Source organism: Stenella coeruleoalba (assembly GCF_951394435.1).
Source record: "Stenella coeruleoalba genome assembly, chromosome: X".
NCBI classification, from domain to species: domain Eukaryota; kingdom Metazoa; phylum Chordata; class Mammalia; order Artiodactyla; family Delphinidae; genus Stenella; species Stenella coeruleoalba.
Genome location: NC_137152.1, coordinates 105,086,812 through 105,100,024, shown reverse-complemented (window position 1 = coordinate 105,100,024; position 13,213 = coordinate 105,086,812). Strand labels below are relative to the sequence as shown.

Here is a 13,213-nt window from a genome sequence, read left to right as displayed (position 1 = left end):
GCTGGTGGCTGGTTTGCCAACCAACATAGATTACTTTTTTTAAAAAAGGGCTGCCCCGCAGGAGCTTGAGTAAATGACAAGCTCAGAAGGTTGTCTTGGGCGGGAGAGAAGGTGCTTGGTTCATCCTACTGCGCAGTCTCTTTTACACAGCACTGGAGAAGGTGACTGGGAGCTAAGGGCAGCTGGTTGTAGAGCCCAGAATCAGTCCTGATGAGGGAGTGGGTGACATCTGCCCCTGGTACTTCAGAAGACCGGAGGGGGGGTTCTAAGGGTTATCCTCAATGCCCCTGCTGGGGGAAGGAGCAGTTTCTACAGAGAGGCCCACTTGAGGTGCAGCCTCCCTTTTTGACTGTGGTACAAGTGTCGCTCTGGAGGTGGATTTCTAAGTGGGGGATGGGCCCCACAGACACCCAGGATTGGTTCACATGTAAAATTTGAATAAGAACCAAAATGGATGGTAGGAAGCAGGACCTGTTGAGCATGAATATTCTCACTCTTGAAACACTCAAAGTGCTTCCACTCTGACTGTGATTCTCTCACATCAATGAGATGTCATCTCCAACAGTCCCTAACATTCTGCTACTAAGTGTGGTCTGAGACAAGAGAATATGGTTCCACCCACTGCAGATGCATAATAGGCCAATGTTAGAGCAATGTACAGATGCCACTGTAGTAGAGATGCACAAATGCATGTAACAGCCACATGGAGATGGTTAACTCACTTTTGGAGACACCCAAGGAGTCACTAAGCTTCACCCAGACTTCTTTTGACATGATAGTGTTAGCAGAGTAGAGAGCAAAGGGGGTGATACGGGGAGGGGGTAGGGCCAAAGTGCTTTAGACGAAGGACTACAGACAAGTCTGAGCTACAGCAAGTAGTGCTTGTAGGCCTAGAATGGGAACATCTCAGAGTTTAGGCCTCAGGTGCTAAGGACAATCATGACAGCTGGGCAGGAGGGCAACAAACACATCCCCAGGTAAAGGAGTGTAAATACAGATTTCTTTGCCTTACAAAGAGAGAACAGAAAAACCACCAAAATATGGTAACTTTGGCTTGGCAATATAAGTCTAAAAGTATCTTGCTGCGTAGGGTATGGTAAGGGAGGGATTAGGAAACTCGCTTCCTTTCGCACTAGAAACAGAACTTTTTCATGCCAACAGCCTCAAAATTCTGCAACAGACCCTTCCTGTGGCATATCTTTTCAAATCATTCTGAAATACTTGGTGCTCAAGATCTTCCGCCTCTAGAATCTTGTAGAGTAGTAAGAGGAAAAGGCTTATTATTAGTCTTCATCACTCCCAAGCAGAAAACTCAGAAGGAACTGGGTAGCACGCTGGCGGTCACTTGGAGTCTGTCTTGCCATAAGGTTGGGTGGAGGCCTTAGAAGGAGGCTAGTGAAGAGAGTAGCTAGAGGGCGAGAGAAAGAAAAGGAGAAAACCCTTGGTCAGACACAACCTAAGCGAAGCCTCAGGGATGGGGGCTGGGGGGGCCAGGGGATGAGGGCAGTGGGAGGAAGTGACTGCCGCAGGCCTGGACACTAGGGATGGAATACACGTGTGCACCGTACACGGACCGTCCTGACCAACGCCCCCGTGTGGCCATTCTTAGGAAGTGCTCTTACCGATCATGTTGGCGCTGACGTTGTTGTACTCAGTGAATTTTAACAGTTCTCGAAGGAATGCCATCAAGTAACGAAAAACATTTCTATGGCATCCTGGAAGCTGGGAAATCACCTGTTTTTTGAAAAAGGGGGTGGGCACTGAGGATAACAGGTGGAGGAAGGGAGTAAGAAGAACTCACAGCTGCCATAAAAGTAGTTTATAATCCAACCCTTACAGGACTCCTCCTTTATTTACTCATGACCAATATAGTACCTGTCAAATGATAACTCCTGAGGCAGAATGCTCATCCTGTTTGGCCCCTGTCCACTCAATAAGCAGGTCACGCAGTTATCACACATTCGCATGCACGCCCTGCCTCAGGAGCAGACGGGTGTTAGCCTGGTCTTTTCCCATCTCCCTAGGCAGGTGGCTGTGGTTTTCTCTGCAATGCCATTTAGCATGGGTGGCAGCACCTCCCGATACTCACTAGTCTGATTCAGAGGTATTCTCAGCTATTGTGCATCAAAATCATTTCAAGATTAAAAACAAACACCAAGAAGACAAAAAGAAAGGCTCACAAGTGTCACCCACCCTCCCTGGTCATGTCATCCAGAATCCCATGTACGATCTGTTTCACTAATCTTACCCCAGAGTAGAGGTATCCACCCTACTCAATAGGTCAACTGGAAAAGGGTGGCAAATATAATAGGAAATAACACAACCTAAAATTTAAGGGTCCCAACTCTCAATGCTGCTGCCCTGCCATGAACAACAGATCCAGACCCATCCTACCCATAGCTGGATGCCCAGCTGGTTTGGTAAAAATCAATGATTTCTCTGTGGGGAAACATGCCTCAAACGCACTCTCAGAGCAATAAAATTCACCTGTCGGCAGATCCGGGGATCCTGAGCAGAGTCGAGGCATCGCTGATAGAGCTCATAACAGATGACAGGTTCTGGCAGGGCTTCCAGGAAAATGAGCAGCGCCTCAGCCACTGAGTGATTACTGCCAGCTGGATTGACTCCCGTCAAGGGAAAGAGGCTCCAAGGAAAAGGCCACACTTAGACCCGATTTTCTCCCTTCCTCAAGCTCCCTCAGGGATGGTTTCCTTCCTCTTATTCAGAGCACCCTGATCCTAATTGGGGTTTGATATTTTATTGGTCCAGGTATGCTGCAGCTGAGTTGTTACAGAATTGATCAAAGACTCTTGGGAGGTTTGGCCCAACTTGAAAGTCAAGGGAATGTGGCCTGTAGAATGACAGTTCACACTGGAAACTAGTCACCACCGTTTCCCATCCTCCTCCCTGTCCTGGTGACAGGAGTGATCATTGGCTTAAAGCAGAACAGCCCCATGGCTGTGGGTCCTATGTCCCATGCCAATTAAAAGTCGCCATTATCTAACCCTTGATTCCTTTTAGTAAGAGTCTGATAAGGAGAGAGGTCGAAAGTTCCTGAGAGGAATTAACTGTATAGTCAATGATTACCTTATAATAAAAGACAGCTACAAAGAAAATAAAGATGGAAAACAAAATCAAATGTAGGTGGGAAGAAGAGTTTGGGCAAGTACACATCCAGCTTCCTAAGCCTTTGTCGAAAAGGATACGGATTGTCTTGGGAATGCTGGTATCCAGACAATCAATGATCTGCTGTAACTCCTCCTGCATTCCAGGGGTTTGGAACAGGTCCTCCTACCAAAGAGGTCACAATGAATGGAACACAGCATCAGCACTAAGGTTCTGACGATCACGCAGGGATCAGGAGAGCAGCAGGAAGCAAAGGGCAGGGTGAGGTGCATATTCGTGATTAGGAACACGAATATGTTCCTAATATATAAAAGGTGTGACAATGGCCCCTTTTCCCTTTATCATCTCTATCATCTGTCTGAAATTTTATTTCAAACTAGAAAATTATCTTCAAAGGTTTCAGCCTGTACCTGATATGGCAGGGGACCAGAGGACTCCATGGGGAGACCAGGTGTTCCCACTTCTAGCCTCCTGACAAGTAGAAGGCAGAATCCAAACATGGAACCACATTCAAATACTGAGACACAGAATGCTAGGGTAGGACTAAAAGGGCATGTCCATACCAAACCTTGCCTTCAAGTTCTTCACTTTTCCATAGGTGAGACAACATTATCTTTCAATTTAATCCCAAGAAAGTTTTCTTTTTTGGAAGAATGGGTTAGGGGTGGCAGGTATTTTAGATAGGATTGAAAAGTGAGGACCAAATTAAAGAAATGGGCTTGAAGTTTGCTTTGGACTTTGAAATCTGCAATGCTTCCATGACAGCTAAAACAGGCGTCACAGATTCAGGTGCTCAGCAGTCCAGGGGAAAGCATGTGTAGCCAGGAGACAGGGGAGGAGTTCGGCCCTGCTCCGCCATTACTCTTATGCCGTGGTCTTAGGTAAATCACCTAGCTTGCATGCTTCAGCTCTCACATCTGTAAACGGGGATACTTCCATCTGCCCAGGCAATCTGATATGACAGTGCTGCTCTGCGGAGGTGGCTTGGGAAAGTTAAAAGCACTGTATATACTGACGTGAGGTATTATCATTTCCCACTGGACTCACACACCTTCCAAAGTTGCAGGGCAGGCCCACTCTCACTCACCTGGTGACAGGCGTGTCTGAATAAGTGATCTACCAGGAGCCAGATCTCCTTGGGGACCTTAAGAGGTTTCTCACTGGCACCTTCATCCAAGGGAACCATCTGCAGCAGGGATTTCTCCTAATAGATAAAAAGGGGTGAGAATCAAAAGGGTCTCAATGAAAATTTCTATGTGTAACCATCTCCCTCAAATTCTGCTTATGTGGGTATAATCTGATCTTCACCTCTTAAGACTTTTCATTTTTTCTCACTGGGACACTCCTGGTCAGAAGGCACTCGATACGGATTCCCACAGTTAAATGATCTCCTTTTCTAGATGCTTCACTTAACCGTTAAGCATTCCACTTGGGTTTATTATGTTTATCACGTGGATGCATTGTGTGCTGTAAATCCTTTCAAGGGTGACACTGAGAACCAGCAATACAGTCACGGTAGAGCCCACACACCACCGGAGACTCATGGACCATTAAATTACAACTAACTGTCAACAGAGCACTTTGAGAGAGCAGCATCTACTTAGGTTTTTGCTGACTTTTTGTTGTTGTTGTTGACTTTTAACTTATTCTTCTTTCAGATCTTACCACAAATATCACAGCTTGCATTGTTGATTTAAATGACGTTCTCTGGTCCTCAGGAATGAAAGACAATTCACATTAGACCTACATATATTTCAGGCTTGATAGGTCTAATTTTTTTTTTTTTTTGCAGTACGCAGGCCTCTCACCGCTGCGGCCTCTCCCGTTGCGGAGCACAGGCTCCGGACGCGCAGGCTCAGTGGCCATGGCTCACAGGCCCAGCCACTACGCGGCATGTGGGATCTTCCCGGACCGGGGCACGAACCCGTGTCCCCTGCATCGGCAGGCGGACTCTCAACCACTGCGCCACCAGGGAAGCCCAGAAGGTCTAATCTTAAGGCACTAAAACTCAAAGTCTTAAGATACAAAAATAGTAAACTGAATACAGCATACCAAGAGCCAGAAATACCATGAAAAGTCTAGGCTCTGAGTCCAGAAGTTATTCTTTATAGTAATAGCTCAGCAAAGAATTCTTGGGGCTTTGACTCCTTTCACCTAACTTTCTACTCTATGTTAGATTCTCCTGAAAGAATCTCAGGGGAAAACCCAGAAGTGACCTAAATTAGATCAGTAACTAAATCTGAACTTGAAAATGGGGAATAAATTCAATTACCTTATGTTTATATAGTCAAATATAAATTATACCGAAAAGATATCTTAAATAGCTTAAAAGGCATCTGAAGGCAGCCTTCATAAAAAATCTAGTGGAGAAAATGGTGACCAATTTTTGGCATCTTCCCCCTCCTACACCTCCGGCTTAAGGTCATATATATGTTCAAATTTAGGAAATGCTGTAAATTTGATCCACAACCCTTATTTAGCCATGTCACTTTAAGGGAAAGAAGAGAAGCATTTCATTACTTCCAGATAGTGTGTACACTAGAACAGAGCAGAGGGTTCTTCTTGACGTTCTGTTCTTCAGTACGCACTGGTGACCTTTTAAAGCCACTGTGCGCCTTTCTAAGGGAATAAGGAAGAGAAGGCAGCATGACAGTTGGTTATCATTTAAAATCTATCTTCTTCACATTCGTTTTGCTTCCTTTCTTTCTTTCCCTGGGAATCTATCATTTGATATTCACGTTTCCTATAGTTGCCAGACCTTCTATCAGTGGCTCACCCACTAACTTCTTTCCAGTTGCAAGTATTAAATCCAGGCATCTAGATGATATCTGAGCCAAAACACTGTCCATAATGCACTCTGCTCACTTTCTGGACCAAGTGCAACACAAGTACAGATTCCTTAGCAGACACCTTCAAACTTACCATATATAAATTATTCAGCACTGATTCATGTACTTTTAAAAAAATCTGACATCCAATTAGCACTCTTCCTGTACTAAGGCATTAAGGCAACACAAGGCACTGTTCAAGATGAAAAGACTCATGGCCTGCTATTAACAGGGAAGGGCTGGGAAGCAGAGCCATCTCAATCCTTAGTGGTTTCAAAAGGTTAATAAAATGCCAGTAGGTTATATACACCATCCACTATCCATTTTCAAATTCATGTGTGATAATATGAAATGTCATACTTGTATCTCTGAAGTCTCGAGAAAGATTATGCACAAGAAACAATACTTTTTTTAAAAAGTCCACAAATTATCCTGAACTCTAATTTTCAAAGGGAAACCAGGCATGCTTTGTCTTCTTCTTTCAATGGGACACATTTAGTGCCTGATAAGCTCACACTCTGTAACGTTAGTGCTATTAACTGAAGCACAAAAACAGTACACCATCTCCACCAACAAACTGCATTAAACTCCACCAAATGGGGAGGTCACGTTAGATACTGTGTGAAAGTACTTTAAGAATGTTTTTCAAGCCCACGTTTCTCTACCGGATGGCCCTGTGTGGAGCCAGGCACCCTCCAGCTTGAAGATGGGGAGGTGGCAAAACACCGCAGAAGGAGCGTTCACTCGGTTCCTTCACTGGGTATTCAGAAGACCCAGGTTCTAGTTCCCTCTGCCCCATACCCCTGATGTCAGGAGCAGTATAACTTCAGCGAGGTTTTTAACCTTCTTGGGCCTTGGTTGTCTATTAGAATGGAGAAGACACCTTACCCTGTCTGAAGGCAGGGAGCTCTACCAGATGATCCCTTATGATCTCATTCAGCTCCAGGATTCTAGTCTATGATCTGTTTCTTGATCGTACCTGTGTATTCTTTCAGTAATTAATCACTATTATCACTTCCCCCAAATCACTCTTAATGCAACAGAAATTCATTTCTGCTTTTACTATCATTGGAAATGGAAAATGGCAAACGGTACCCTCCTCCATCTCACAAGCTTTTACATACATCAAGACAGCTCTTTAGTTACTTCTTATTTCAAGAATACAAATCTGAAACCTTGAGTCCTATTGCTTTTACGTACTGGGTCTCAATGACTTGACTGGTGCAGTAAAATAAATATCTTTCCTGTACTTCAGACACGCTTAAAGACAGCTGGCAGGACTTTGGGGGATTCTCATGCAGTCAGAGGTGTCTGATATGGGAAAGCCTCGGGATAAATTCCAGGGACCATGGCTAAATGTTAATCAAGCACAGGGAAACACATAACCGCCAATGGATTGCATTACCTTTTCTAGGAAGCTGTCTTCTTCCTGAGAGCAGAGCAGGAAAAGAAAGTCATTGACAGATAGAAAATGATTAGAATTAATTTACAGAATTAGAAACAGATCAGTATTATTAGAATGCACTACCTCACTAGATACATTTTAAATTCTTCAAATAAATCATGATTGTTGAAAATGGAACACATTCTCATATGCAAAGTTCTCTATCATGCGTATTCAAATTTTGTGCAGTATATTGAGACTATCGGTCAAGAAACATACATGTCCAGTCCTAGACTTTTGTGTCTTTTGGCAGCTGCCAGCTGAGCCAGCCAGACACCCACTGATACTTCCTTTTCCCGTGCTGCCTGGAGGCAGGCCCTGCCGCTATGCTGTGTGGCATCTCGCTCACCCTGACGCCACTTCAGTGGAAGAATTTGGCTGTGAGCCCGACAGCGGCCATTCAGGAGATGGTAAGCTTCTCTCCTCTCCACTGCCATGCCTCTCACCACCATAGCTAGCCTCCCAAGCAGTATCTCACACTCCTTTCCATCGCCCGGTACCCTCTCCCCTCCTCAAGGGCCCCTAAAGTCCTCAAATATGGAAGTCCCTCTGAAATGCAAATTCATTTCATTTCAGACCTTTGTGGACCATAAGATCCATCATTATCCCCTACTGGGTTTTCCTACAGAGTATAAGAGAAAAAAGAGAAGCAGGGGAGAGGGAAAAAGGTACCTTTTTAATGGCCTCTGTCTTTTGTGCTATTATTACAATGTAACAATGACAACAGCGACAGTAACTACTGCCACCACTTAGGAGGCATCTGCCATGTAGCAGTAACTGCAATGGGCTCTTATACAATGTCATTTAGTCTGCACATATGCACAAAGTAGATATTATTCCCGTTTTACAGATGAGGAAACTGAGGCTCTGGGAGAGTAAATCATTTGCCCACAGTCACACTATTAGGTATTAAGTGGCAGAATCAGGATTAGAACTCAGGTCTGACTGACTCCACAGTCATTACCACTATGCTCCCTTAGATAACTTGAAAAGGATAAACTGACTGCTTCTTAGACAAAGAGGCAGGGGAAAGCTTGGAGAATGTATTCTACTCCCAGCAGGCTAAAGACAGTTATAAGGCAGCAGGGTTAGTGGAAAGAGTACAGGCATGGGTGTCAGACAGTCCTGGGTACAAATCTTCATGCTACCTCTTATTATTTTGTACAGACTGCAGGCAAGTTAGTAAACTTCATAGAGCCCCAGTTCCTTCATCTCTATAACAGGGATAATACCATGTACCTCACAGGGACACAGAAGCAGTCTAAAACACAGCGGGTGTGGGGCAGTGGTGACACAGTATGCCAGCAGCAGGCCTGGTCTCTCAAAGTTCCCTGCACTCCCCAGCAACTTCCAACCCTGCCATGGGCCACCAAGAACTTGGATATAAATCCCACGTCTCGGTCTGAGAGTAAAAGGAAAAATCCTGATCTTACCTTCACAGATGTGCAGGAGGTTGGAGGTGGGGAAATATGTGTTCCCTGATACTCCAAGTAGTAATGCTGAATGTATTTGTCCCAAATGACTGTTATATATGCTGGGTAGGGTTTTTAGTATTACTAGGTACATTATGAATTAAACATGCTCTTGTAGGTTTACCTAGACTTTTAAATACCATATATAGAATGAAATAAAAATAATCAGAGTAACAGTGCTTTAAAAAGTATACAATATTCATAGTATTGTAATTATAACACTTCTTAATGTGGAAGTTAATTCTGAGTGCCAAACATCTAATTTAACTAAATTTTGGAGCATAACCTTTTTTAAAATTTAGAACTACTTATTAACAAAGAGAGAATCTGCTTGTCTGACAGACTTCTCTATTTTCCCTCCTATGAATATGTGCCACATGATATGATGAGTAAAACCAGGCAGAGTTTTTATATACTAACCTGTCAAACCAAGCCTTCCAAAAGGTTTTCTTCAGGCATTGACTACCTACCAGTGCAAGGCAGTGAGCTAAATGTCTTTGAGGGGTAGGGGGGGTATGAAAAGTGAGGCTACAGAGAGGGGAAAGACACGGTCCCTGACTCGGGTTTACAACTGAATTGGGGTAAGGATTCCCAGAACTTATGGCCTGGCACTACTGTAATTCACCAATATGAGTTCTCAATAAATGGTTAAAACAAACAAACAAAAAACCAGGGGTTCAAAGGAAAGAGAGATGGCTTTCAACTGGGGCTGTCAGGGGACTTTTTCACAATGGTGATGTAACCTAACTAGCCCTTGAAAGATTCACAGGATTTAAAAGGGCAGAAATGGGGTGGGGACATTACAAGTGGGAGGGGACAGAAATAAACAAAGTTGCAGAGAAGGTAAATCACAAGGTGAGATTAGGGAAGAGTTAGTCATCTGGTTCGTGGGGAGCAGGAGGGGATAATAAGAAAAATAGTAGGAAATAAATCTAAGAAGGTGTGTTGAAGTCAGACTTTGCTGGACCTTGAATGACAGGTAAAGCAATTTGGATAGTATTCAGCAGGCATGGGGGAGCCGCATGCCTAACTTTAAGCAAGGAAGTGATAGGCCCCAAAGCTGTATTACAGAAAGATCAGTCTGACAGCCCTGAAGAGGGAAAAGAGAAGGCTAGAGAAATAGAGGTGAAGGGAATTGTTAAAAGGCTATTGAGGTAGGTCAAGCAGGAGAGAGCAAGCACCTCAACTAATAATGGGAACATAATATTTTTTAAAAAATGAATGGGGGGCTTCCCTGGTGGCGCAGTGGTTGAGAGACTGCCTGCCGATGCAGGGGACATGGGTTCGTGCCCCGGTTAGGGAAGATCCCACATGCCGCGGAGCGGGCTCGCTGAGCCTATGCTCTGCAATGGGAGAGGCCACAACAGTGAGAGGCCCACGTACTGCAAAAAAAAAAAAAAAAAAAAAAAAAAAACAACAACAAAAATGAATGGGGCTTCCCTGGTGGCGCAGTGGTTAAGAATCTGCCTGTCAATGCAGGAGAGACACGGGTTCAAGCCCTGGTCCAGGAAGATCCCACATGCCGCAGAGCAACTAAGCCCTCAACTAAGTTGTGCACCACAACTACTGAGCCTGCACTCTAGAGCCTGCGAGCCACAACTACTGAAGCCTGCATGCCTAGGGCCTATGCTCCGCAGCAAGAGAAGCCACCGCAATGAGAAGCTCGTGCACTGCAATGAAGAGTAGCCCCTGCTTGCTGCAACTAGAGGAAGCCCACGTGCAGCAATGAAGACCCAACGCAGACAAAAATAAAATAAATACAATTAAAAATAATATGATAAAAAATTATTTTAAAAAATGAATGGATACAAGAGAAAACTCTGAAATCAAAAGGACTTTGATACTGGTGGAGGGGCAGCAGATTTACACTGAGAGTTTATTTCTCTGACTTCAGGCATAAAGTAGGTGTAATTTATATTTATTTCAAGTCTAGGTTCAACTCTGAAAATAGAAACACCACTTAGCTCTCACTAATAAAGAGCATTCTCTTAAGGTAGTCCTAAGGTTGCTGCTAATCACTTAGTTCAACTGACTTGCCCACTTTCCGCAAAAGGCTACGTGTTGATCACATTAAAAAAGGGAAAAGCGTTCAGGAGTCCCCAGCGGGGCAACACTGGCATATTACAAATGCACTGCAAATCATTCTTCATCCCAGCATTCACCCTTAGAGCAATTTTCCCAGTAGTAAATGCAGCTAAAATCATGTAAAAAGAGTCCTTTAGAGGCAGATTCAAATTTAAAAATAAAAAGCAGAAAACAGAATGGATACTGAAGTTCTAGAAAGGACTCATTCATGTGAAATATAAAAAGAAACACAAACCATACACTTAACAGGATAAGAAATGGGTTGTTAGATCAGTAAGACAAAGTAAACACCTACTTGGAGAGATCACTGGGAACAAATTAATCACCAAGTTGTTATTCGTGTTATTTCAAATTTTTGATATTGTTCTCCTAATAGACATGTCCCCAAGCAAATACAGTTGGTTCCCCCATCCCTCAACTTTTTTCACCTCTGTATTTACAAGCCAAACCTTTAACTGGTGGGTTCAAGCCTGGCCTCCTCTCTACTAGTCCAGTCTACATGCAAACCAGAATGTTCCTCCAAATATGTCCATTTACAGCCACATACAACTCATTAAAGACTTCCGGTGGATCTAGATGCCCTCTGGCTCCAGTATAAACTCATCTGTTGACTTCAAGACTCTCTATCCCCCGGGACTTCCCTGGTGGTCCAGTGGGTAAGACTCCACACTCCCAATGCAGGGGACCTAGGTTCGATCCCTGGACAGGGAATTAGATCCCGCCTGCATGCCACAACTAAGAAGCCCACATGCCGCAAGTGAAGATCCCACATGCCACAACTAAGACCCGGTGCAGCCAAAATAAATAAATAAATAATAAATACTAAAAAAAAAAGAGCAAAAGTGTTAATTTAAAAAGAAAAAAAGGGACTTTCCTGGTGGCGCAGTGGTTAAGAATCCACCTGCCAACGCAGGGGACATGGGTTCGATCCCTGGTCCAGGAAGATCCCATATGCCACGGAGCAACAAAGCCCATGTGCCACAACTACAGAGCCTGTGCTCTAAAGCTCACGAGCCACAACTACTGGGCCTGTGCGGCACAACTACTGAAGCCTGCACACCCTACAGTCCGCGCACCGCAACTACTGAGTCCATGCACCGCGACTACTGAAGTCCACACGCCTAGAGCCCGTGCTCCACAAGAGAAGCCACTGCAGTGAGAAGCCCATGCACTGCAACGAAGAGTAGCCCCTGGTCACCACAACTAGAGAAAGCCCGTGTGCAGCAATGAAGACCCAATGCAGCCAAAAATAAAATATAATAAAATGAGTTTAAAAAATAACATAAAACTGGGCTTCCCTGGTGGCGCAGTGGTTGAGAGTCCGCCTGCCGATGCAGGGGATATGGATTCGTGCCCCGGTCCGGGAAGATCCCACATGCTGCGGAGTGGCTGGGCCCATGAGCCATGGCCGCTGAGCCTGCGCGTCCGGAGCCTGTGCTCCGCATCGGGAGAGGCCACAACAGTGAGAGGCCCATGTACCGCAAAAAAAAAAAAAAAAAAAAAAAAAAACCAAACAAACAAAAAACCAAAAACATAAAACAGAGTAATAACATGTAAATATTAAAAAAAAAGACTCTATCCACTGCTCCCACCCTACTTAACCAGCTTCACCCACCAAAACAGGCTGAATCTGAGACTGATTTTCACAGAGATTAGCTGGTCAATCAATAAGCTTTTATAGCATATAAGGGCTTGAGTAAACAGCACAGGAAAGGAATCTATTGTTGATACAAATTACAAGCTCCACAACTCTCATTCTAAGTGACTTTCCAAAATATTGACTTACTAAACACACTGGACATGAGCCAATAAAAGTAGTTAATGTTTAGATTATCTGTAACCAAACCCCCTACTAACCTCGATTTAGAATTTAGCTGTATTGTGCATACAGGTAAACTTTCTTAAATTATAAGAACCCACATGAACTCCATAATATTTTGCATCCAATGTATAATGAATAAATATTGACGATTTTATGCTACTTAATATGCTAATTAATAAACCAGAAAAATCTATCTTGATTCTGGAAAAGAATAAAGATAATTACAAACAGATTCTCCTCTGTTTGCCACCTGTGCTAATCCCAACAGTTCTAGTAGCGGCAAAGTCACTATCAGGAAGAATGAAAAGGACTTATGCCAGTTACTTTATTCTGCATTTGGGGGGAAGAGCATGTGGCACAAGAATCTTTGTGAAAACAGTACAGGGAGAGTCAACACAGGCACTGAACTCATTTTTGGTTTCACTCAAATTTTAGA

General features: G+C 43.9%; 1 protein-coding gene across 3 annotated transcripts in view; it reads right to left on the bottom strand.

The window, feature by feature from the left end:
- OCRL (OCRL inositol polyphosphate-5-phosphatase) overlaps nucleotides 1-13,213 on the bottom strand; it is a 55,317-nt gene continuing 42,104 nt past the window's right edge. For 2 of the 3 annotated variants that reach the window (XM_079911556.1, XM_079911558.1), the window contains exons 19-24: nucleotides 7,360-7,383; nucleotides 4,214-4,330; nucleotides 3,207-3,291; nucleotides 2,488-2,615; nucleotides 1,623-1,734; nucleotides 1-1,408 (exon numbers count right to left, since the gene is read on the bottom strand). In XM_079911556.1, the coding sequence (XP_079767682.1) occupies nucleotides 1,284-1,408; nucleotides 1,623-1,734; nucleotides 2,488-2,615; nucleotides 3,207-3,291; nucleotides 4,214-4,330; nucleotides 7,360-7,383 (591 nt within the window). In that variant the 3' untranslated portion in view covers nucleotides 1-1,283. The remainder of the gene's footprint in view (nucleotides 1,409-1,622; nucleotides 1,735-2,487; nucleotides 2,616-3,206; nucleotides 3,292-4,213; nucleotides 4,331-7,359; nucleotides 7,384-13,213) is intronic. The other variant, XM_079911557.1, reaches the window with a different exon arrangement.